Consider the following 27,485-nt stretch of genomic DNA (forward strand, 5'->3'; position numbering starts at 1 on the left):
GACCTTCAAAACAGAACTCACACCAATATTTCTCAAACTCTTCAATGAAATTGAAAGAGAACGTTCACTTCCAGACTCATTCTATGAAGCCAGTATAACCCTCATCCCAAAACCAGGCAGGGACTCATCATGGAAGGAGGACTATAGACCGATCTCCCTGATGAACATAGACACAAAAATTCTCAACAAAATTCTGGCCAATCGACTTCAACAGGTCATCAAAAAAATCATACACCACGATCAAACTGGATTCATCCCAGGGATGCAAAGTTGGTTTAATATACGCAAGTCAATTAATGTAATCCACCACATCAACCAGAGCAAGCTAAAGATGCGGAAAAAGTGTTTGATAAAATCCAGCACCCATTTATGCTAAAAGCCCTGGAAAAACTGGGATTCCAGGGAACATTCCTAAATATAATCAAGGCAGTTTATGACAAACCAACAGCAAGCATAACTCTAAATGTTGAGAAACTAAAGCCATTCCCTTTAAAATCAGGAACAAGGCAGAGATGTCCACTCTCTCCCCTGCTCTTCAACATAGTACTAGAATTCCTAGCCAGAGCAATCAGGCAAGAAGAAAATATAAAGGGGATCCAAGTAGGTAAAGATGAAGTTAAACTTTCTCTTTTCGCAGATGACATGATCCTATACCTAAAGAATCCCATAGACTCTACCCTCAAGCTATTAGAGCTGATCCAAAACTTTGGCAAAGTGGCAGGATATAAAATAAACCTTCAAAACTCAACGGCCTTTCTCTATGCTAACGACCCGAAGACCGAGGCTGATATCAGGAAAGCAACTCCCTTTGCAATAGCACCCCAAAACATAAAATACCTAGGAATAACCTTAACCAAAGAAGTGAAAGACCTCTTTGAGGATAACGTTAAAACCTTGAAAAACGACATTAAGTCAGAACTAAGGAAATGGAAAAACCTCCCATGCTCCTGGATCGGGAGGATTAATATAATCAAAATGGCAATATTGCCAAAGGCTATCTACAAATTCAATGCAATACCCATTAATATCCCAACACCATTCATTAATGAAATAGAGGAAGCAATCCAGAAATTCATATGGAACAATAAAAGACCTAGAATAGCAAAAACACTCCTAAGCAGAAAGAACAGTGCTGGAGGAATTACAATACCCAATTTCAAGTTGTATTATAAAGCTACAGTAATAAAGACAGCTTGGTATTGGCACCGGAACAGGCCTGAAGACCAATGGAACAGAATTGAAGACCTGGGAATGAACCCACAGAACTACGCCTACTTAATCTTTGATAAAGGGGCTAAAACAATAGTTTGGAAGAAAGATAGCCTCTTTAACAAATTGTGCTGGAAAAACTGGCTCAACACATGGAACAAACTAAAACTAGGTCCTTATATATCACCCTGCACCAAAATCAATTCCAAATGGATTAAAGACCTCGAAATCAAAACAGACACCCTGAAAACACTAAAGGAAGGAGTAGGAGAAACACTTGGGCTCCATGGCGCAGGATGGAACTTCCTTAACAAAGACCCAGAAAGGATACAAATCAAAGAAAGGTTGGACAAATGGGACTGCATCAAACTGCAGAGTTTCTGCACGGCAAAGGACATAGCTCGCAAGATAAACAGAAAGCCCACAGACTGGGAGAAGATCTTTACCGGCCATTCAACGGACAAAGGCCTCATATCTAAAATATATGCAGAACTGAAAAAATTACCTTCCTCCAAAACAAAACCGCAAAGAACCAATAGCCCGCTCATCAAGTGGGCTAAAGACCTAAAAAGAGACTTCTCCGATGAGGAAATGAGAATGGCCAAGAGACATATGAAAAAGTGCTCTCCATCACTGGCCATAAAAGAAATGCAAATCTAAACAACATTGAGATTCCATCTCACCCCAGTGAGAATGTCATATATCAAGAAAAGTAACAATAACAATTGCTGGAGGGGATGTGGCCAAAAGGGAACCCTACTTCATTGTTGATGGGAATGTAAACTGGTTCAGCCACTCTGGCAAACAGTATGGAGATTCCTCCAAAGGCTAAATGTAGAACTCTCCTATGACGCAGCAACCCCACTTCTGGGTATCTATCCAAAAAACCACAAACAAAATCACAGTAAAGCCACCAGCACAACAATGTTCATTGCAGCGCAATTTGTCATAGCAAGAATCTGGAACCAACCCAGATGCCCCTCCGTAGATGAATGGATCAGGAAAATGTGGTACATATACACAATGGAATTTTATGCCTCTATCAGAAAGAATGACATTGCCCCATTTGTAAGGAAGTGGAAGGACTTGGAAAAAATTATACTAAGTGAAGTGAGCCAGACCCAAAGAAACATGGACTCTATGGTCTCCCTTATTGGGAATAATTAGCACAGGTTTAGGCAAGTCACAGCAGAGGATCACAAGAGCCCAATAGATATACCCTTATGATGACATAATATGATGCTAAGTGAAATGAACTCCATGTCATCGAAACGATTGTTATATCACAGTTGTAACTACTGTCAACATCCCATGTGTATCTGTACCTTCTACTATTGATGAGGTTCTTCTATCACCTTCCTGTGATTGTATCTACACTATCTCTGTAATCTTATCTGAGTATATTGGAAACCGTGTACACTGGTATTAGAACTAGGAAATTGTAAGGGAATACCAAAATTGAGAGACACAGGGTAAAAAAAGAGAAACAACTACAAAAGCAATACTTGCAAAACTGTTTGGTGTAAGTGAACTGAACACCTCGGGGGGGGAAAGGGTAAGGAGGAGGGGGGAGGAGGTATGAGGGACAAGGTAACAAACAGTACAAGAAATGTATCCAGTGCCTAACGTATGAAAATAACCTCTCTGTACATCAGTTTTATAATAAAATCTTAAAAAAATCATTCTAACATGGACACTATGGTCTCCCTTATTGGGAATAATTAGTACAGGTTTAGGCAAGTCACAGCAGAGGATCACAAGAGCCCAATAGCTATACCCTTATGATCACATAAGATGATGCTAAGTGAAATGAACTCCATTTTAATGGAAATGATTGTTATATCACAGTTGTAACTACTTTCCACATCCATGTGTATCTGTAGTTTCTACTATTGACGATGTTCTTGTATCACCTTCCTGTGATTGTATCTACACTATCTCTGTAATCTTATCTGAGTATACTGGAAACCTTGTATACTGGTATTAGAATTAGGAAATTGAAACGGAATACCAAATTTGAGAGACAAAGGGTAAAATAAGAGAAACAACAACAAAAGCAGTACTTGCAAAACTGTTTGGTGTAAGTGAACTGAACACCTGGGGGGGGGGGGGAAGGGAGAGAGGGGAGGGGGGTATGAGGGACAATGTAACAAACAGTACAAGAAATGTATCCAATGCCTAAAGTATGAAACTGTAACCTCTCTGTACATCAGTTTTATAATAAAACTAAAAAAAATCATTCTAGTGATTTTGTAAAACTGCAACATTTTGAGGATTCATTATTGCCAAGTATTTAACAAAACACATCTCCCACAAATACAAACTGTGGTTCTAGGCAACGTTCAGTTCCATAGGTAAGTTCACAGTGACATCTTGTGGTAAGTTCTTGCTCTACAAAAATTCAGAAGGATCTTTTGTTGCATTTGCAAAAAAAAAAAAAAAAAAAAAAAAAGTCTGATTTCTGCTTACACTTCAAAATGTTGTAGGGTTCCTATTCCCTTTGCAAATCTTCCTTCATTGTTATTAAACTCATCAGATCAAATCATTAGAACCTAAGTTATATTCAGAGTATGTTCTCTCGATATGATGAGAATGAATATCTCTTTCCATGTCCTCCGCAAAATCCTTTAGCTCTAAGAGTAGAGAAGATATGAGACAAACCCAATTTGAGTTGCAATTTCTAAATAACCTGAATAGCCCTCTTCAGAAATGTCAAGGCAAATCTGGAAGACTCTCTCAGGTAGGAGGAGGCTGAGATCAGACAACTAAATTCAGTGTGTTACCTTGGAGAGAACTGTGGAACAAGAGAGAAAAGAGAAATTATGGGAAACTCATAATTTAAAGAAATTCATAGAAACAATAGAATATAAGAAATACAGTGGAATAATTGTTATTTATCAAATTGTGCCACATGTGTAATGTAAAATTGTACTAACTGGTATACAGAGACAGAATTATTACTATATTTGCAATGCTCTGCAAGCCTAAAATTATTTGTAAATATTGAAAAGTCAATTTAAATTTACAAGAATATGCAAAAGGCATTTGTTTTTATGATGTGACATCTATTTTCTTTCCATTAAATAAGACCAAAAATGCAATCTGAAGAATATGCAATTACTAAATGTTCTAGAACTCACTGATTGAAAATTTACTTATTAAAATCTGTATTTCTTTAACAATTACAGCTTAACCACAGATACCACATCTTTGACTTCTTTTATCGAATCTTCTAGTTCATCAAGATATTTTCATTAGACATGCAGAGGAAATAGCACCTGCTCCTTCTGATATTATCCCATAACTCTTCTCTTCCCCTACTTTTCCTTACCTAATACTGTTTCTACTTGTGGATCTACTTAGTAAGGTGATTATTTACTCAAAAAATCTTTATGGTTTGATGGCTCCATTTTCTTTAAATGTTTTTTCTAAAATTATCTTTAAGCAGTTGTAATATACAGTGCATCTTTAACAATATCACATTCTTCACCATTCTCCCCATCTCCCCCTACCCCACTCATTCCCTCAATTTACCATTGAATATTACAACTGCATTATCCCATCCTTCCTGTCCCCATCTATCCTCTCCCCTTGACCACACCACTTTTGACACCTCAAGTTCTAGCTTCCTGGTATTTATTTTGTTAGAATGAACATTAGATGTTCAAAGGGATTATACCATTGGAATGATTCCTTGTAGTTAGTAAATTTGTGTGTCTGTGCATATTATATTTTATAAGTTTATGTATATGTTTATAATTTAGGTCTAAATTCTACACATGAGAGAAAACATGTGTGCTTTGCCTCTCTGTGTCTGACTTACTTCACTTAGCATAATTTTTTTCTGGTCCATACATTTCTCTGCAAATGATGATATTCTTTCTCATGAGTGAGTAAAATTCAGTTTTATTTACACACACATTTAATGACATACACACATATGTGTGTATCTCACATTTTCTTAATTCATTTGTCCTTTGAAGGGCATCTGGACTATTTCCATAATTTGGCTATGGTGAATAGTGCAATGATGAACATTGTTGTGCAGGTGCTTTACTGTATCCTGACTTCACATCATGTAAGAGTGGTCTCTGGATCACAGAGTTGTTCTATGTTTAGCTTCTGGAATCATCTCAAAATTGCTTTCTACACTGGCTAAACTACTTTCCATTCCCCTCAATTATATATGAGGGTTCAATTTTCCTTTCCTCTGTGCCATCATCCATTGTTTTTTGTATTCTTGAATTCTCTGTCCAGATGATGTCCCTTATTATAAAACGTTTTTTCCTGATTCACTTACATAACAAAGCAACTACCACCATCATTTGCTGTCCCCTTTCTACTGGGAAGCTTCCAGAGAGTTTATACCACGTTAATGTCATACATTTGTTCACTTTCTGTCGTCCTGGTCCAGCATCTCAGCTTTGTGAAAGTAAGTTATAAACTGCATTTTATTTACAGTGGAATACCAAATGCCTGTCAGAGTCAGGTACATGATTAACACTGAATCCTATTTGTTCCATGAGAATGAAATCTTCCCTTCTGACAATTGTGTCCATCATTGAAGTCCTATGAGCCAGACACACAAAGATTAGAAACATGATCAGTTATTCTTCATGGCAACCTGGATAAATGGAACATTTTCTTCTTCTCTCTCTGTTCCGGGTCTAGATCCTGTGCTCAGCTTTTCACCATCTGCTCCTGGCTCTCTGCTGTGTCAACTGTTCACTATATAGCTGAGTCCTGAGGTTTAATCCTTTGGGGATTCCTTTGTGATTGGTTTCAAGCAGGGCATGACTAAAAGGTAAGAAGATAATAGAAGTTTGGACGTTTCTTTCGTATATCCTGTTTTGTTGCTGACTGGCCCATAACTGTAGCTTCCAACAGATGGGCCCTCTGCCCATCCAGCATGGCTCTGATAATGCTCTTCCCTGCTTTGCACCTTCAGACATTGAAGTTGGCATGTCGTACTGGTGCCATTTTCTGGATTCCATAACATACCTTGTTTGTTTTCCTAATTCTGGCTACATTTATTTATACAAGCAGCCTCTTCAATTAGATCTCTTTATTTATACCTTATAAGAATTTATCAGTGCTGGATTGATACCCTATCGTTTCTTAAACTTTAGCATAAAACCACAAAGGGATTTGTTTTTAAATAAGCCCTGAACTTCCAAGTTTCTGGTTTATAGGATCTGAGACAGGACTCCTAAATTTATCTTACACAAAATTGCAAGGCATGCTGCTATTGCATGTCAGAGAACCACATACACAGCAGTATGTATTTCCCACTTTTGTGTTGCTTACTTAAGTGGTGTATGTTGAGTTTCACAAATCAAACTTTTCCACAGATAGGAAAAAGACATTGTGAAACCTGGTGCAAGGAAAAAAAAATGAAGGCAGATGCAGGGAAGGCAGTAATGACTGCTTCCTTAGTTATAGACTATATCATCTTTGGTCATCTTTGTCATCCCTACCAATGCTATCAGAATGCTGAGAAACCACAACAGATAAAATCCAACAAGCAGTCTCAAGGTGCTTGTCACTCTTCCAAGCCCTGTGAAGTAATGCTATGGCATCTAAGCATGCTCAGCAAGTAGTTAGACTGCTACTTGATTTTAAAGTTTGTAGAAGGGTCATGGAAATGTTAAAAGGATGGCAAACTTGAGCAGTAGAACCAAGATTTATACATAGGTGATCTGACTCCAGGGGCCTTACATCTCCATTCACATAAAAATGTGGTGTTTGGGGGATTATGGTATATCATTGTTTTCATCTAACCTACATTGTTGGAGGTTTATTCTTATTATTTCCAGATAACCTAAAGAACAGTGTCACCAACATTTTGCTTTTTTTGCATAAAATCTGTAGTAAACATGATAATATTTTTAAATAACATGAACTTTATTATTTACTAAGACATAGTGACATTCTCTAGGTATGACCTGGAGAGATATAAGGTAAAGTATACATGCTCATTAAGTTTAATTACAGAGCAATAGACTAGTTCCTTACCATAATATTTTAATGAAATCAATGTGCAACTGATTTAAGAATTTGAAATTTGGCTTCGTGCCAAATCCAAGAATGGATAATGATAATGAGTTAGTATTCTTTGTAGACCTCTAGGTGACACGAAGTCTAAGAAACTGTGTCATACATTTTTTTTTAAATAAGAGACTGAAGTGTGTTTTTTTTCCTTTTGGGATACAAGTTTAAATTCACTGTATAAAAAGGCAATCTGAGGAATATTAATACCTGAAGAATATATATATGAGGATTATGCAGGCTGCCCTTGTGATTATATATGTGTTTGTTTATGTAGAGTTAACTTCACACACATACACACAAACACACATGCACACACACACACCGTCTTCATATTTTACTCAGACACCTTTGTACATCACTATAATCACTGTCTATAGACCTTAATTTCTCATCTTCTCTTGAATTTTGCTTACCTTTCTAGCATGTACATATCCATTTTTTCCTAGTCTACCACTGGAGATATTTCTGTAAACATTTCCTAGATTTTTGCCTCCAACTTCAAATTTATAAACAGAGTTACTACCTAAAATGTATTACAATGGATTCCAAACTAGAAATTTAGAGCAAAAGAATAGTTTTAAGGCATAGAATTGGAGGTAAAAAAATTAGAGGTCTACTTTTGGAAATCCAAAAATGCAGCTCTTAGAAGAAAGCATTGCCATTGCTCTCAGTTGCCTGTAATGCAGGGGGAAATAATTTATTACTCATAGGGAAAAATATGAAAATGATTCATCCTACACAAACAAAATTAATTCCAGGTGAAGATACAGCTAAAATGTGTAATAGAAGTTATAAAGATGTTGGAAGATAATTGCCAAGGAAATAAGAGTAAAAATTGACAAATGAGATTGCATTAAATTAAAAAGGTTTTGTAGATCAAAACAAACAATTATAATAATCAAAAGACAACCCACAGAATATTAAAAAATCTTTACCAGCTATTCAAGAGATGAATGATTCCTATTCAGAACATATAAAGACCTCAACAATTTAAACAACAAAAGAATAATCTAATTAATAAGCAAATGAATTGAGCAACCAGTTCTCAGAAGTTCAAATTGCTATTAAATGCATGAAGAAATATTCATGGTCCTCAGCCATAAAGGAAATGCAAATTAAAAAAACACTAAAATTCCATCTCATCCCAATAAGAAAAGCCATCATCAAGAAAAATAAAGGCACAATGTCTATGTGTATTTGATCATCCAAAATAATATTTATCAGAATGAACGCCAGGAAATGAAAACAAGAAGTTTTTGCTTTGTTGTTGTTATGCTTTCTTTTCTTTTTGTTCTGTTTGTTTATATGTTTTTGGGAGTGTAAGGGGAGGCACATAAATGGAAGAACAGGGGGTGAACAAATGCAGCAATGGTACTCACTAGACACTATGTTGGAAATGAACTATACTACTTGTGGATGAGAATGGGAAGGAGAAACTGGGGGAAAGCAACGGAAGAGGTGATATTGTTCACAAAGAAATGTACTCTTTACCTGATCCATGTAACCGTAATCCTTCTGTATATCATCTTTATTATAGCAATCAGAATGTTTTTAAAAAGAAAAAAGCATATGTTAGCAAACACTTATGATGATACTGGTTTAAGGGCTAAGCATATTGGAGGATAGGGAATGGAGAAAGAACCCTCATACTATGTTGGTGGGAATGTAAACTAGCACAACCATTATTATAGAGATTCTTCACAAAACTAGCATCGTGTGTGTGTGTGTGTGTGTGTGTGTGTGTGTGTGTGTGTAGAGAGAGAGAGAGAGAGAGAGAAGAGGAGAGGATGGGCATAATCTATTTTAGAATTCTGCTTGAGAGTTTTTGTGTGATCAGATATATTCAGCAACTAATTGACTAACATTATGCATCTGTTCCAATTCTGGTGGTATGTTGATTTTCCTAGTTATTTCTTACTTCACAACTAAGTTTACTTCAGGTTTTTAGGAGAAGCAATCTGTATCCAGTAATGATAGGTTAGAAATTGGGCTAATTCCTGTTTATCACACCTCTGATCTTGGTACTCCTATAATCTTGGTACTCTGTTAGAGAGATCAGAAGGATTTGGTTTGAGATCAGTCCAGGCAAAACATTATCTAGATGTTCTCTCTATCAATAATGGGTGGACATGGTGACATTTCTGTAATCCTATGCACTCTGGAGGCAGTCGATAAGAACACTATTGCTCAAGGCCAGCTGGTCAAAATGTGAGACCCTATATAGAAAAATAACTAAAGCAAAAAAAAAAGCAGAGACTGGGGACATGACTCAGTGGTAGAGCACCTGACTAAGCAAGTTCTAGGTTTGAAATAGACTCATATTTACTATTATAAAAGGGGAATTTATGGAAGAAAAATTCCAGCAATTCCATCATCTGCTCTGAAATACTGCTATTATTTTATTGAATCTCTTTTTTGAAGTTTATCTCTAGAAAATTACATGCTTCTTCCTTAACAGTTTATATACTCTATACAGCTTTAAATCTTTGTTTTAAATGCAACTTTATTTCAAAATTGTTTTATTAGATTATAAATATTTTATTGACTTTATCTTTTTCTGTAAAATTCAAAAGTATTATAGTTTATCTAACTACTCTCTTCCATTTTATATGTACATATGTACATGTTCATAGATAAATATAAATTATAATCACACATATATAATTATATAGAATGCATTTAGTTCATCTAAATTTAGAGGTATAATTTGTTGGAGTATGTTTATCATGTGTACAATCCTGAGTTTAATCTTCAACACTACAAAACACTGTATAATTATAATATACAGTATATGATTATGCATATGCTTAATATTATACATGGGGAAAGATTATATTGCCCTTTATCAAGCAAGTTGTCTCCTTTCTAAATTTCAGGATCCAAATGTTTTCAAGGCTATTTTTCCTCCTTCATTACATTATATAAAATAGCGCCTAGAGGATTTGGAATAAGAGACAAGTGACAACTCAAATGCAAATGCTATGTGGATTCACATGGTAGAGGGCCTGCCACATAGCAAGGGAAGAAGGAGGCAGTAAGGGAGGGAGGGTGAGACAAGGAGATGAGAGAATCTTCTGGATAGATGACTGGTCAGTACAGGTAGAAAGAATACAGACTCACAGATCAAGCAAAGACTTCTACATGCAGTTTAATAATCCTTGGAACTTCAATCTGTTTAGATTTGAGAGTAGGGACTGATATCTGCTGTGTGGTTGGGTGTGAATTATGGGGACAGTGATTAGTGAACTTCTCACCTTTGTTGTCCTGGACAAAGTTAAAATTTTCCCAAGAGAAGAACTATAATTAATTCAGTATTATCAATAAAATTAGTGTGTGTGATATGCGTGCACACTGTAAGTGTCTATGTGTACATATGCACATGTGCATATATTATATATGTGTATACACACAAGGGTTAGAATTAATGGGCATTATGAAAGGCTAAATATATCACCAAAACTTTCCTGAAAAATGGTAATAATTGACATTCATATGGTGAATATCACACTTTGATGCCTATTTATAAAATATTTGAGACTGTAACTACTTGAGTTATTTTAGGAAGAATTATAGTTTAGACCAAGTTACACTGATAGGCATTTGAAGAAAAAATAATGAGTAATGTGAAGAAAATCATTATGTTTCCACTATGTTGTATGGCAAACAAGTTTCCAAAACAATGGGATGAATTCACCTGCCAAATACATTTGATATGTCAACTACAGCCATATGCTTTAAATATAACAGCTTACTGCCGTGTGCAAGTTATGGAGCACTGTGTTGTGTAAGTTGAAAGACCATTTGAAATATACATTTGAATTTCAAATACTTATAAAGCTTATCCATATTTCAATGATAAAAATATCCAGTTCCATGATTGTGGTGGTTTGTTAAGATATCTAAATTACATTGAAATCTAGTCCTATAACCAAAGAAGTATACTGAATCTCATTAGCACCCCTAATATGTTGTACTTAGGAAGAAGGAGAAATGGTGTATGGATAAAGAAGTGGAAAAAAAGAAACTCATTGATTAAGAAGGCTTGCTATATCTGACATCTTGTGATCTTAATTTTGTACTCTGAGTAAACTGTAAAATAGAACTTCAAGTTCTATTATATTTTAATGATATTTTAGTGGGGTTCACACAGCTGATGCCTGTAACCCTAAATTACTCAGGAGGCTGAGATCTGAGGATCTAGGTTAGAAGACAGACTGGGCAGGAAAGTTCATGGGACTCTTATCTTCAATTAACCACAAGAAAAGCTAGGAGTGGAGCTATGGTTCAAGTGGTAGAGCAATAATCTTATGCACAAAAGCTCAAGGACTATGCCTAAGCCCAAGTACAAGCCCCAGGATTGGAACAACAACAACAACAACAAATATATATATATATATATATATATATATATATATATATATATATATATATACATTTATCCTGTATTTTGACAATAATTTTGATTTCTAAATATTTTGTTAAATTACTTTAATGTTGATTTTTATACATTACTTCCTCATGTTTTACACTGAAAGCAAGTGATACCCTTGCCTTATTCAGTGTGCATGCCCTAGTTATCCTTTCTTCCTTTTCTCCTCAAGAATTCAGCATAGAGATGGACACAGAAAATGTTAGAGTTACTGTGGTATCCTTCAACTAGATCTAATTTCTGGGGTTTTGTTTTTGTTTTTTTGCCAATTCTGGGGCTTGAACTCAAGGCCTGAGCACTGTCCCTGGCTTCTTTTTGCTCAAGGCTAGTACTCTACCACTGGAGCCATAGCACCTCCTCTGGCTTTTTCTATATATGTAATGCTGAGGAATCAAACCCAGGGCTTCTCTACCCAGTGGTAGAGGGCAGGCACTCTAACACTAGGCTATATTCCCAGCCCTAGAACTAATTTCTTTGGGCTCTTTTCATGGTTGGAATACTCTTTCTTATCACCTCTAAAATGGCTCCTAATACATCCGATTCCAAAGTGTGTTCCTCTTCCTTACTTATACACAGATGGTAGACCACATACTGTGCCTATCAGTGCCCAAGGATAGCATTATTAATTCCCAGGGGCCATCTTTATGTTTTAACAGAATCTTATGTAAACACAAAATATCATCTTATTATTCTTTTACAACAAATTAGACATTCACATTCATCTACCACAAGGAAGATAACTTTAAACACAGCATACACTTGCTTCTTACTTTCCTGAAATGTGCATTAGGGGAAATTTATAAAGATATGAATAGAAGGTGTCACTTCATATGCACACACTGGTCAAATTGATAAAGGAATACTAACACGAATAAAGATTACACAATTAGAACCTGAAAAGGGTTTTCAGACCATAGGATTGCCTGATCTGGTAAGATGGTCATGGAAGGGACAAATATAAAGTGCCGGGAGCCAAAATAGCTGTCAGGATGTAACATAAAGAAACTATAAAACTTAACTGACAAGGATGTCTGGTGCTGGCTGTCACAATGTAACATAAAGAAACTATAAAACTTAACTGATAAGGAAATCTGGCGCCGGTGTCATGCTCTAACAATAAGACACTATAAGACTTAGCTGATAAGAACATCTGATGTTTTCACAACCCTGCCTGTTAGGCCTAACACCCTGTCTGACTTTGATGAACAACCTTGTGAACCTTCTGACTCAGCCCCTGTCCTGGGAAAGAGCATCCCACGGTATTGTAACCCAGCAATCTAACGACCCTGTCTACGTGAGTTATCCCTTGCTGACTACTATATAAGCTGCTGTGCAAAAATAAAATTTGAGACCTTGATCAGAACCCTGTCTTGGTCTCCCTCCTTGTGTCAGGTTTGTCTCTCATTCAGGTCAATTCTCCCTCAGGCTCCTGTTGAGGAAACACTGCAGGCAGGGCCGGGGCAATAAAGTGAACTTGAGTTTCACTGACTTTAAAGGGAAGGTACTGTAGCTGTCAAGGTTGATGTATGACATAAGTTCACACAACTTCATCTTAGGGCTAGCTTCATAAAAACACAATTTGAATTTATAGTTCAAAATAGCTGCCAAGTCTTTATTGCACCAACCTTACATTCAGATAAGCAAAAAGTAGGTAGGTATATCTCAGGTTGTACACACACCCATACCCACACCTGTGTTATTTATAGTATGATTTGCTATAGTAAAATGATGAATATCAGTACCAATATGAAAAAAGTTATGTATAGAGTGTATGAGAAAAACAAATACAATTTCCCAATTATCCTCTCATTGGAATTGCATGGACAGTGTCTCATTTTTTGTAGCAATGAATGCATAAGAAGTATGTCAAAGGGCTGGGGATATAGCCTAGTGGCAAGAGTGCCTGCCTCGGATACACGAGGCCCTAGGTTCGATTCCCCAGCACCACATATACAGAAAACGGCCAGAAGCGGCGCTGTGGCTCAAGTGTCAGAGTGCTAGCCTTGAGCGGGAAGAAGCCAGGGACAGTGCTCAGGCCCTGAGTCCAAGGCCCACGACTGGCCAAAAAAAAAAAAAAAAAGAAGTATGTCAAGCAGGGAAGCCCCCCTGATTCAGGATGATTAGGGTTTTACTGGGAGTCAGTCCTGGAGTTATGGTGTGCCTGCTGTATTGATTTAATTACCCAGTCCCTTGGCTCACCAGAACTCACACTGACCATGTGTGTCTCAAGGTCACCACATATACAAAATTTCTGTCAGCAAGTAGGCAATCCCAGGGGTTTTAAATTTATTTCTCAGGATTCCTAAAGCCAAATTTTTGTTTTAGAATATGCTTGGATAAAACATTTACACATGGTGAGCAAACCCCTTTATTGCACAATGATTTAATTCTGCAGAAGGAAAATGTCATACAGGACAGGATTATCTTTCCACTCTGTTATAGGAAATATTTCTGGGATAGCTCAATTTATGGTGGTAAATGACTGAAACAATTTCAAGTATGAAGATAGATGAAGACAGAATTTTGTAAAAAAAAAAAAAAAAACAAAACAACAAATGACAATGATAGGTGTCTACTTTAGCAATGAAAAATAAAAAGTTCCAGGAACCCCAAGAGTAATTTTCTTATAAGTCTTGTTTTCCAGCTGTCCTTGACAGGCAGCTACAATTAGCCTAATTGGCCAAGGCTAATGATGCCTCACTCACATGGACTGAGGAAAGTACTTTTTCCGTAGGTGTCACATCAGAAGGCAAATGTCTGAATGTGATTAAGGCTGTTAGGTGGAAGGAAAGAGGATACAAGGAAGGTCATAAAGCTTCCAAAAATATGTAATGCAACCAAAATATGGTCTTCCAAGGAGACAGAGTTGAATACATAACAAGTTTTAAGATCATCAACCTGAATATTTATCATAAATTTTCTATCCTTTTCTAATGTCTCTTATTGAATTACAATGAACAGAACAGTAATAAGGAAAGTACAAAAGACAGAACTTATTCCTTTCCTTTTTCTCAAATATGTAATTCCCTAGTGTTTTAACCATTACCTACTCTCAAGTAAAATGTCTGACAACTAACACTTTCTAAAGTAGCAATAAGTGGATTAATATGCCCTCAAATAAAATGGGGCCTACAGTGCCTTTGTGGCTCTTTTCAGAGTTCATTTGTGTAATGCTTAGTGACATCCTAGTAGAAAATAACTGGGGGAAGAAAGACAAGTTTATGAGAAATGTATTAAGCTACAAAATTACGTGATATTTATGAAATGTACTTGAGGAGACAGAGTAAATGCCCATGGAGAAACGGGAGCTTTAGGGTTCTATTTATTAAGTTTCCTTTAACAGAGTAGAAAAATAATACAACATAGAAAATTGGTCAATATGCAGATGCTATTTAAATGGAAGTGAATCTCTGTGATTACTGTTATAAGGAATGTTGCTGTGGGCCAATCATGCAGCACCAACAAGGATTCAGAGGGGCAAGGGGATAGATGATGACAGAGATGGAAAGAAAGTTGATGGCACAACTCTGCTTATTTTAGCAAAAGCCTTTAGTTATATACACCTTCTATATTTGTCACAAGTTTTCATAATGCTATCCTAGTGCAAACAGCAGGCATCCTTCCTCATTCTATTTCAATCAATCCCCAAGCCTCCCCAGATAAGCCCCCAGGCCCAGAATCTGAAAGAAGCACTTCCCTAAAATAAAAGGGCAAACATGTGAAGCCCCAGGGTTGGAGACAATGGGGTGGAGCCTTTGCTCACACCTAGCCAGCTCCTGGCACTTCAGGGTGTGCACAAAAGGGCAAGTACTTGCAGCTCTGAGGGTTGGAGTCAATGGAGATGGAGTCTTTGTCACACCATGCCAGCTCCTGGCACCTCAGGATCTGCAACAGAATGTGTCCTAAATTATACCTTAACAAAGGAGAATATAAAACAATAAAAATGAGAATGGAGCTATATAAATCATTACTACTCTTCTGTGACATCATTATGTTATTAATCAGTGGCAATATACTCATAATAACCAGACATAAATTAACCACTGAAAGGGACATTTTTTTTACATTCCCAAAAGTTTGATACCAATTGACTATCTTTAGGAAACTATTGGATCATATACAATTCACTAAAATTATTTATAGCTACACTGCAATCCTACTGTCTGTTTTATTTTAGAATATTAATTCCTAAGACATTAATCATGTTGATATCCATAAGCTAACACATCTCTCCAAACTGAAAACCAAATACAAATAAACTTTATAGCTTGCATCTACCAGATATTTCCAATTATAGAATAATTGAAGTTTTTCTAATAAATCCCTATATTTCAAAATCTGGTTGTGCTATTTCTCTGAAATATACAGTTTCACTTTAAAAAAAAGTGGTCACTGAACTAGATTGATTAGATTAAACATCTAAATTTTCAAATAGAATAGAAGCTTTTTTAAACAGAAAATGAGTAGGGATTTATACCTCTGCCTCCATGGTTTATTTATGGTATAATGTATCAAAAAAAATCTTTCTTAGTGTTGTTAGCATTTCCCTAGCCTCAGGTCCTCAGCTCCTCCCACTAGCCCCCAGATCCACCCATACCTAATGAGCCACCCCTATTCACTACCTAACTACTTCCCCTTTACCTCCCTAGAGAGAGAGAAGTTGCCACCTGGATAAGGTGCAGATGCCATGTAGCTCCCTCTCTCGTGGGAACTATGGCCCCACTAATAAACCTCCTTATGAACCTTCTTCTCCTGTCTGTGATTATCTCCGCATGGTCCTCTAGAATGGCCGATACCTATGCTTTCATTGGTGCCGAAACCGGGATAGGTTCCCCGGTGGATTTGCTCCCCCATTTCTGGGGGCTCCAAGCTGCCTCCGGGACCTATTCTGCTGTCTTAAGCCCACCCAGACGACCACCGAGGTAACTTCTTCTGACTGAGGGCTCTACTTCCATCTACCACGACAATCTACAAATTTGCCCTGACACCCAGGGTAAGTGATCGTCTAAACGAGGGCTCAAATCCGATTTTCCGATTTACCACAGGGCCACAGGGCCGTGGCTTTTGGGCCACACCAAAAATCTTGGCTCCAAGTTCTGAGCCCCACTCAATGACCTTAGCACAGGGCCACAGGGCCGCGGCCACAGGGCCAACTCCGCGCTTGGTCCGAGACACAGTGATTGGGGTGACGATTCCATTGCTGATGGTCTCTCATATTTCAGCTGACCAGAGTAATACCGGGGACGCTAGGTATTGATTCCTCAGCTCCAGTAATCACTTACCATGGGAGGGGCACAATCATCCACCACAACAGATTTGAAACTCCAACCAGGTTGAGTGACCATTACCCGGGAGTTTGGATTTTCTCTAGTTCAGCTCCGCTGGTCACTCATCAAGTGGGGAACAGTCTAAAGCTGCCACCTGAATAAGGTGCAGACGCCATGTAGCTCCCTTTCCCATGGGAACAATGGCCCCACTAATAAACCTCCTTATGAACCTTTTTCTCCTGCCTGTGATTATCTCCGCATGGTCCTCTGGGATGGCCGATACCTGACTTGCCTTTGCAATTAGCTGAGTTTCCACATTTTATGAGTTTTCTAATTAAGGATACACATTAGTGAACCACATTTTTCTAAACTCCTATATTGTTAGTCCACTTCTTTCGCCCTAGATAAGCCCAAACAAAAATACATCCCTCTTTTTAAATAAACGGTAGAGATGAGCAAATTTTTATTAGCATAGAGGAATACATGTAATTATTTCCCCAATTTAGCAATGATCACAATTAATGCTTCCATAATTTTTTAAAATTAGTCAGTATATCTTAAATCATGTGTAATCAAAAATAAATTTCTGTCCTAAAACCAAAGCTGAAAATAAGTGCTATGTTATACACAAATAAAAATAGGAAGTTTAACCAAGGGCTTTAAGTGTTCATTTAGGAATATCCGTAAATGGTTATTGTCCAGGTTCTGAACGCAATCTAGGTGGCAGCACCGGCAGAAAATCGGAACCAAGCACGCTCTAGCCTTCCTAAAGCTAGCTCTCAAAACAGCAATCTGATTGGTTGAAAAGTGAATGACGGAAGGTACCCTAGGCCCCGTCCGAGAGCCCGGCTCGGATTCTGCTTTCCTATTGGTTCCTACGGCAAGAGAACCCGGACAAGCGCTGACGTTAACGTCCGCTTCCGGAACTGCCGGCGAAGATGGCGGCGGCCAGGTTCTGGACTCTGGTGCCCCGCGGCCGGGGATTGCCCCTGCACACCACGGCCAGGGCCACCGCCACGGCTACGGAAGCGAGTGCCTCGGATGTCGCGCCCCCCCCTGTTGCACGGTACCCGCCGATTGTGGCCTCGCTGACGGCGAAGAGCAAGGCCGCACGGCAGCGGCGAGTGGAGCGCTGGCAGGCGGAGGTGCACGCCGCCCCGTCGGTGGAGGCGAAGCTGCGAATCCTCACCAAGATGCAGTTCATGAAGTACGTGGTGTACCCGCAGACCTTCGCCCTGAACGCCGACCGCTGGTACCAGGGCTTCACCAAGACCGTGTTCCTGTCGGGCCCACCTCCTCCCTCCGCGGGATCCGAACCCGCGCCCGCGCTGGACCTCGGGGCCCTGCGCGCCGCGGCCTGCGACTGCCTGCTGCAGGAGCACTTCTACCTGCGGCGCCCGCGGCGCGCGCCGCTTCTGCAGGTGCCCCAGGCCGCCGCCTCACCCTTCCTGGACCAGCTGGTGGCCGCCCTCACCTCCCTGCTTAGCCCACTCAACCCGGCCCTGGCCACCGCCGCCCTCGGTGAGCTCCGGGGCTGTGAGGCCCCCACGCGGCACACCTGCTGCTCCTCATTCCTGTTTCTTGGCTGGCTCTGGCCTTGTCTTTGCTAGGCTGAGGGCCTGGGTTAGTAGTTCTCACTGAGTCCGGGGTTGAGAAGACTAGCTGCCCGTAGCTACGTGCTCCACTCTCCGCTGGCGCCTCTTCAGGACTGCAACCCTTGCCTCTGTTTTGTGAATGACCAGACTAGATAGTGGAGGAGGAGTTTAGAGCAGAGGCTCTGGGTGGGACTGAATTGGGTTGGCCTGTCTACTGAAAAGTTGTGTGACCTTGTGTACATGAAGTGATTTTCTTTGCTGTATTCCTAGTTTTCAGACGAACGTTTGGTTATGAAGTTTAGTTATAAAATTGCCAAGTTGTCAAAGAGGTGCTAAATGGAATACTGAACATGTAATCCATAGTCTTGTGTGCCAGGCCTTGGTCTGAATTTTCTTTAAGCCCACCAATACTCCTCACGATAACCATTTATAGTAGGCAGCGTGATTGCATGATTTTATAATAGAAAAATTAAAAGGAAGCACACCTTGTTTAATTCTGTTCTAAGACTGGGTGTGTTTGAGGGTTAAGATTCAGGTTCCTCTTATAAAATACTTATGTATTTTAAAAATACTCGTGTATATTTTGTGCTAATAAATAATGTGTATATTAGATAGTTATTGCAATTCTTAGCTGAATAGCTTCTAATTATAGTGATTAGGGTATTGATGGGATAAATATATAATGTTTTGAGTGCTTTGTTTAAGCCTTAATAGATAATTACATAACCCAGGCACTATCATACATTAGAATATTTTTATATAAATTTTATCATTAGAAAAATCATTTTAGATCATCTGCTGTTGTTATTATATAATAATTAAATTTTCTAAATGATTACATGAGAAAATCTTCAATCTTCTTTGATAGATTGTAAATGCCCAGTTCACTTTTACTGGGTACGAGGTGAAGAACTTATCCCTGCCGGTCATCGAAAAGGTCGGATTGATGCTTTACGATACCAAATAAATGATACACCACACAACCAGATTCGGATATCCAAGCAACTCCCAGAGGTAAAGATTGATTATATTTGCATCTACTGAATGTGATTAGCAAACCAGGTAAGAAGATGGGATAAGATTAAGTGCGTTGAGTATTTCCTTGACTTAGATGCTTCTTATGAAGCATCTAAAAATTCCTTTTATTTTTCTGAACTGGTATGGTACTTTCTATACAGATCAAATATTTATGTAAAGTGAAGTTATGGCATCAGTTTTCAGACCCATGCAGGTTTTATTTCTTCATTTTTTCTTATCAATATACTGATAATAGTTTCTTTAAACTAACAGTACAATTTCTAGTCACAGGACAAAGGATTTTTAAAGTTATGGTCTGAGCTGCAATACTTTTCGAGGAAAGCAAGTATATTTTGAATATTGGTCTTGGGGTGCTAAACTTGTTCCCTAAGGAACTGCTGTATTGTTACTTCATAGATGTTCACCTGTTGCGGAGTGTCTGGAACATAACTCCCTTGATAGGTGAGGGATCCCATATCTTTTTAAGCCTGCTATGACAGTGAAGCTGCAATAAGTCAACTGCAATATAGAGAGGGATTCAAACCTAATACTCTGAAGCACTTCTAGCCTCTAACATTTTGGTTAAGGGATCCTCAACTTGTCTAATCAGATAATTTTGTAAAAAGCACCTCATTTAAGAATTGTCTTTTCTTTCTCCTTAAGTTTGTGCCATTGGATTATTCTGTTCCTATAGAAATCCCTACAATGAAATGTAAACCAGACAAGCTTCCATTGTTTAAACGGCAGTATGAAAATAGCATATTTATTGGTAAGTTTCTCTTGACATATTGTGCCATAGATGGGTTCAAAGTGTGCTATGCAAAGTTGAAGCATTAACTATAATGAAAAATTAATTCTTGGTGACTGAGGAATTAAAATAGGCTATGAGCAGTGTGATGTGTTAGTGTCCCTAAAATTAGCAAAACATTCTTTCTGCTCAGTATTAGAAACTTTCTTTGCTTCTGCACTATTTTACTCTTTACATACTGGGATTTGTTGGTTTGTTATATGCAAAAGTAATTTGAATTCTTTTGAGAGTAAATGTTTAGCATTGAACTTGGAATAATTGTCATTTTCACAGATGCATCCTATGTATGTTGCTACACTTGGCACTAATCAGGAATTAAAACATTAATGTCTCATATCTGCTCTCATGCAGCTTATTTTTCTTCCTTTATAAGTTCTGGGTTGACTTAAGAAAGACTTCAAGAAGGCTTTACAATCATTTCCCAAACATATTTTACCAGCCTCTTCTCATTGACTGTGGTATAAAGTGGCCTATAGGGAGCTTACTAAAAATGTCAACAATTCATGATATAAGGGATCCCAAAGTATTGTGTTACAGTAATTTCTGAAAAATTAGAAATAAGGTATGAATTCTTACATTAGTGAAGAAATTTTGAGGCCATAGAGTGTTTGTATTCTGTAGTAAGTAAAAACAGTAATGAACCTATTCTATAATAGGTTAATATTCTATAATCCTTGACTCGAGAAAAATAAATGACAGATTTTAAGTAACTTTTACATATAAACTTTTAATTTGGTATCATGGCAGGCTTTATAGCTACTTATAGATTGAGAAATTATACTTGCATGTGGAATCCAAGTTTATTGTCAATATGATTTGTCAACTAATATTCCCACTTACTTATTTTGAGTACTAAGTGTATAATGTACCAAAAAGAAAGATGTACTTGACCTATCTCCTAAGACATGTGCTTCACATTTTTGGAATTCTCATTTTGTCTTGTTCTTCAGGCTCAAAAACTGCTGATCCGTATTGTTATGGCCACACTCAATTTCATCTATTACCTGACAAATTAAACAGGGAAAGGCTTTCGAAACAAAACCGTGCCGACCAAATAGAAACTGTGTTTAGAGCTAATGCTATTGCAAGCCTTTTTGCTTGGACTGGAGCTCAAGCTATGTATCAAGGTAAAACTAATTCTGTGGTATTTTCCTTCTTTGACAATATCAATGATATTTCAAGAAAGTCTTCAGATTGCTTTTTCAGGGGGACGGATGTAGGCTACATCTTAGCATTTTTAAAAATGTGGCATTGATATAAAACAGATTGTTTGGAAATCTGAAATTAAATATTTGAAACTTGGAAATATCTCTTGGGTAGTTATTTTGATCTTTTATTTTGACTGTCTCATGTGAATGCTTCTTGTCTGGTGAAGACTTACTGATTTCTTTGTAGATGATAATGACTTTCTAAGGGTAAAAGTGAAGTAATTTGGTAGGCTAAATATTTAGATTTTCTCAAACTGCAGGCCTGGCTGAAATGGTAGAGTACCAGTGTAGTAATTTCAAGACCCGAGTTCAGACCTCATTATGTAGAGGAAGTGGGCGTATGGCTGTACTATATTTGGGATTTGATTAGGAGACCAGTGGCTTTGGAGATAGTGTTGAATGTGATAGAAAGATTTGGCTGCTCTGGAGTTTTTATCATAGTGTAAGAGTAGAAGGTAAATAGCATGTGCTGTTCTTAATTAGTTGTAGTTGTATGGAGAAGATATAACAGCATCAGAAATGATGATTTTATAGGTGGAAGGTATAGTTGAGATATGAGGCAAAATTTGAGGCAAGATATGAGGCAAAATAGTGTCATTAAGAAGACTAATGATTAGAGACCTGAAAAGGGCAGAAATATCTGGAGCAAGACTTCCAGGTAAAAGAAAAATATGTAAGTCTTATCTGGTAACCTATTTGGAGTATTGAGAAACAACCTGAAGGAAGGCTGATTCAGAAAAGGGAAGGAGAATGATGAAGAATGAGATAGGTAAGCCAGGGCATATAATCAAATAGGGTATTTATTCCTTCCTTCCTGCATTTATTTATTCAGTCAATTTGCTCCAGTTTGAAACCAAGGCTTTACCTGGTAAGCAAAGCCAATTTACAGTCCTCATCATCCACCAGGACCATTAGAGACCCTTGAAAGACAATTGGACTGTATTGCAAAACCTGAAGTAATAGAATATGAACTCGGTAAATTCTGTATCAATATCCAGGAAGAATTTTAGCACACATTTGTTAGTTATTACTGGAATTGACACACACACACACACACACACACACACACACACACACACACTCTCACTCTCTCTCTCTCTGTTATATGTCTTATATGTATTAACCTTGCTATAATACAGATGAATGGAGGAGGTGGAAGGCAGGCAGATAGAAAAGCAAGATATAATCTTGTTGAATATAAGATGGCACTGTTTATTCATTAGAGATAAGGTATATTTCTTTATAGTGATATTAATCTTGCATTTTTTTTGTTTTGTTTTTCTTTAAATTTTTTAATCTTGTATTTTAACAGTATTAAATGTCTGTATATTAAGATGTAACTAATAACCTAATCATATGTTTGTATGAATAGATCAACATTAATAACATTATGTAATGTTAATATATCACTTTTGATATATATATAAAATATTAAGTGGCTAATAGTAATGGCATGCTGGTTCTTCTTATTTGTGATATAAAACACAAAATCTCTCTACAGAAGTTTCTGCTTACCTGGTAGTATTAAAAGCCCTGAATCCACTTAGCCTGGGGAAAAAAAGTCAAGTTTTTTATACTAAAGTTACTAAGGAATTCTTGAACTTGGTGACATAAGACACCTATGTAAACCAATTTTGAAGTATGTAAAGAAAGATACTGAATTTATTTAAGGATAGCATGCTGAAATCCATAGAAAAGTTTTTCTGAAGGTATTTGTTTTGTGGATTTGGTGAAATAAATGGCCCTAGTGGTTATTGAGTAGTAGATGCTGATGAAATAGAGGAATTTGACATATTTGAAGTCAGTAAGTAAAGATGAAGTTAACAGATACAGGAGAATTTAAGTAGTTCAAATTGAAGGCTGATATTAGAGAAACTGAAAAGGAGGAAATAATTACTGCAGAAATGAGATCTAGTATTAGAACAGAGAAGGTAGGGAAATTGAGTTCTTTGGGAATTTGGAAGTATTTATTACCCTCTAATCTGTTTGCTTTGTTTTGGTAAATATCATGTGTCTAAATTTCACCAAACTTTCTTGTATAGGATTCTGGAGCGAAGCTGACCTTACTCGACCCTTTGTGTCCCAGGGTGTGATCACAGATGGAAAGTATTTTTCCTTTTTCTGCTACCAGCTAAATACCTTGGCACTGACTGTACAGGCTGATCAAAGTAACCCTCGTAAGAATATCTGTTGGGGAACACAAAGTAAGCCTCTCTACGAGGCAATTGAGGATAATGACGTGAAAGGTTTTAATGATGATGTTCTATTTCAGCTTGTTCAGTTTTTACTTAATAAACCAAAAGAAGATAGATCACAGCTGCTGGTGAAGAGAAATCACTTGATGCAGGACTCTGAGCAGTCACATTTCACTGAAGAAGTAAAAGAATTCTGCCACTTGTGACTGTCAAATATTAAACACTGACTTTTTGAGACTCCTTCTTTTGCTGACCTGTGGTTAGACCATTCATTCTATCCCTGAAAGATTTAATTTTAAATATAGTATGTTGATTTAAAAATGATTTTGTTTTTGTATTGCTGACTGAACTGTTTGGCTATCCTCAATACCTTGGTGTTAATTGTGACTTTAAAGTAATATAATATAGAAAGTAACATAATGAATAATTAAGTACTTGAGGATATCTGCGTTTTTTATATTTTTCCTTTTTTGTTAATAACATGGTACAGGACTTCAGAGTGCTACTCAAACCCCTTCAAAAAATGAGTAATACTTTTTACATATAGTAAGCAAAGGCCTTTGATAAAATTCTCTCTTGGTTTAAAAAAGAAAGAAAAGGGCTGGAAATATGGCCTAGTGGTAAAGTGCTTGCCTCAAAAAAAAAAGAAAATTTGAAAAGAATTATTGGCACACAAAAAAATGTGTTAGGTTAAAAAAAAAAGAAATTCATGCAACAAAATAAGTATTATTTTCCTGTTAGACTGGTAAAAATATTGTTAAATCATAATATAATCATAAACAATGTATACAATACGATGGGTGCAAAAATGTGTAATATCTTTACTGAAAAAAGGGTGATTTGACTTGAGTATTGAAATAAAATCTATGCCAATTAAAAAAAAAGAATATTGAATTTTGTATTATTAACTCATGAATGATGAAACATCAGTGATGTTCCTACTGAGGTCTCGGCGGCCTGGTGCAATACATGTTGTGATCATTGTTAATCTGAGAAACAGAGAAGGAGAATGAATGGGTAGTTTGTGGCCAGCTCTGGCAAAGTTAATGAGACCCTATCTCAAAAAGAAAATATAAACTAGGACTTGCATGAATGTGAGGCTCTGGGTTCAAGCCCAAATTGAGTGGGTGAGAGAAGGTAGAGGGAGTCCATTTCAAATACCTAGAATCTGTAGTTTGATCTTTCACAACCTCATCACTTTTATATCAGCAAAATTTAGTTTTTTAATGTAGAACACCATTTCTCTTTGTTTCAATTACCCCTTGACTATTTGTGTTTATATCCGTTTTATAGTTTTTAACAATGGTTGATGTTGAATGAAAGATGTTTATTTTGTAAAAAGGCCAACTTAATTAGCTCATTTAATTGAAGTTTGCAAATGAATTTTTTTTTTAGGGGGGCCAGTCCTGGGCCTTGAACTCAGCGCCTGAGCACTGTCCCAGGCTTCTTTCTGTTCAAGGCTAGCACTCTGCCACTTGAACCACAGCGCCACTTCTGGCCATTTTCTATATATGTGGTGCTGGGGAATTGAATCCAGGGCTTCATGTATACGAGGCAAGCACTCTTGCCAATAGGCCATATTCCCAGCCCCTGCAAATGATTTTTATGAGGTGTCTATGCCCAGTTTAAGCTGAGTTCCTTTGAAATTGCTTATCAGCAAAGACAGCCAATAACTTCTATGTAGCCTAATGTATTGGACAGTTTATAGCTTTATGTTACTGAGCATATTTCTGATTTTTTTGTCCTAGACCTTGTAGGCCTGTAGTCTTAGCCAGAACATTTGTATCAACCAGTGTTCAAAACTAAAGACAGCCTGGCGTGGTGACACTTCTGTAATCCTGCTTGAATCATCTGAGGCAAGAAGTTTATGAGTTCCATCTTAATTGAAAATAAGCTGTGTATGATAATGCATACCTTCTGTCCTAGCCATGGAGAATTGTCCAGGCTTGCCCTGGCAGAAAGTAAAAAGTTTACCAAGCCAAAAGGACTTAAAAGATGTGGCTCAAGCAGTAGAGGAAGGGCCTGTTTAGCAGGCCTTGAGTTTAAACTATAGTGTTGGGAAAAAAAATCCATTCTTTAATTTACAATAAATACGATTATAAATTTGATGTTTTGTTTTCTAATTTGATAAAATGGGTTTGAATTCAGCTGTGCCAGTTGAGCCACATCCCAGCCTAAGATTTGAATTTAAATGTGTACTCAGAATAACTTTTGAAAATTGTGTGCTGATATTCAGAAATCCCTAAGTATAGATATAGGTATAGATAGATATGTACATGGCTGTGTTATACATATGTGTATAATTGTACACATACACACACATACTAGTAGTCTTGATGGAACTGTTGAGACTCAGTATGACGTGTGCAAGGAAATAAATGAAAATTTCAGTATATAACAGGAACATCTAAGATTGTCACTACAGGTTTCCAGGTGAGCCAAATACAAATTTGGCTAGAACTAGAAAGACAAAAAATCAAGAACTCTAAATATAATTATGTGTCTAAACAACGTTACAACAAACTGATATTTTTATTTATTTATTTATTGCCAGTCCTGGGGTCTTGAACTCATGAGCACTGTCCCTGGCTTTTTTTTTTTTTTCCCCCCTCAAGGCTAGCACTCTACCACTTTAGCCACAGTGTCCCTTCTAGCTTTATATATATATATATGTGTGTGTGTGTGTGGTGCTGGGGAATCAAACCCAGGGCTTCATGTATATGAAACAAGCAACTACTAGGCCATTCTCTCGGCCCCTGACTTTTAAAAAACATAAATGTATTGGCTTCTGTTTCTCAGAAATCCCACTTAATCTGTTTTCTCTGCTTCAGGATGTAGTCAGAATATTGGTTAGGGATAATGTCTGGGGACTTATCTCGGAAAGAACTCTTTATTTGCTAGTAAGTTGTTGGATTGAGGGCACCAGTAGCTTCCTGGCTATTTGCTTGGTGGCACCTTCAGTTTACTCCATGAGCTTGTTATTTGTACTTTTAAAGGCAGGTTACTGCTGGTGGCTTTCCAGTGAGTCTGCTAGCAAGACTTGGTCAAGATAAATCTTAGTCCAGCCAACATACAATTGTAGTATGGCTAAGAGGACATTCAGACTACCTGGGATCAGGCAGATTATTTTAGACTCCTCTCCTGAGCCTTATAATCACAACTGAAGAGATCTACTACAACTAACCAGAATTAATGCTGTATTTATAAATTTTGACACTGTTACACTGCCATCTCCATTAAAAAAGAGTTGCTATTACCTGGGCACATAAGCAATGGGAGTGGTATAGACAGCAGCCTAAATAAAATATTAAGTCAATGGTAGGAACTTTAAAAATATTTAAAAAACAAACTTTAAACGGAAAGAAAGAAATCCTTAAATATAAATATTGTGATCACCCCAGTATTCCTTAGTTTGTAGGATTGTAGTGAACTCTGCAATTAGCTACTCAGTAGATATTTCTAATTCAGATGAATAACAAACCAGTGGACATTCAGTGGCAATGTTTCTGTAAGCCACTAACCATTGTGCATGGTATTTTATCCCTGTGTCTGTGTGTGCGTGCTTGTGCGTGCATGCTGTGAAACTTTATCTCAGAACCTTGCTAGACAAGGTGTCTACCACTTAAGTATCCTTAGACCTTATTTGCTTATTAGTTTTTACATAGGGTTTCTTTTGGCCTCAGGTAGTCATCCTCCTACCTACCTG

At 37.4% G+C, this 27,485-nt stretch overlaps 1 protein-coding gene across 1 annotated transcript; it reads left to right on the top strand.

Annotated features, from left to right (window-relative positions):
- Window positions 1–17,884: 17,884 nt before the first annotated feature.
- Window positions 17,885–24,016, top strand: Mrps30 (mitochondrial ribosomal protein S30). The gene is made up of 5 exons (XM_048368335.1): window positions 17,885–18,477; window positions 19,420–19,565; window positions 20,232–20,337; window positions 21,327–21,503; window positions 23,627–24,016. The coding sequence occupies exons 1-5, from the start codon at window positions 17,895–17,897 to the stop codon at window positions 23,983–23,985; spliced, it is 1,371 nt and encodes a 456-aa protein (XP_048224292.1). The 5' UTR covers window positions 17,885–17,894; the 3' UTR covers window positions 23,986–24,016.
- Window positions 24,017–27,485: the final 3,469 nt, after the last annotated feature.

The sequence above is a fragment of the Perognathus longimembris genome, chromosome 19 (genome assembly GCF_023159225.1).
Source record: "Perognathus longimembris pacificus isolate PPM17 chromosome 19, ASM2315922v1, whole genome shotgun sequence".
In the NCBI taxonomy this organism is placed as follows: Eukaryota; Metazoa; Chordata; class Mammalia; order Rodentia; family Heteromyidae; genus Perognathus; species Perognathus longimembris.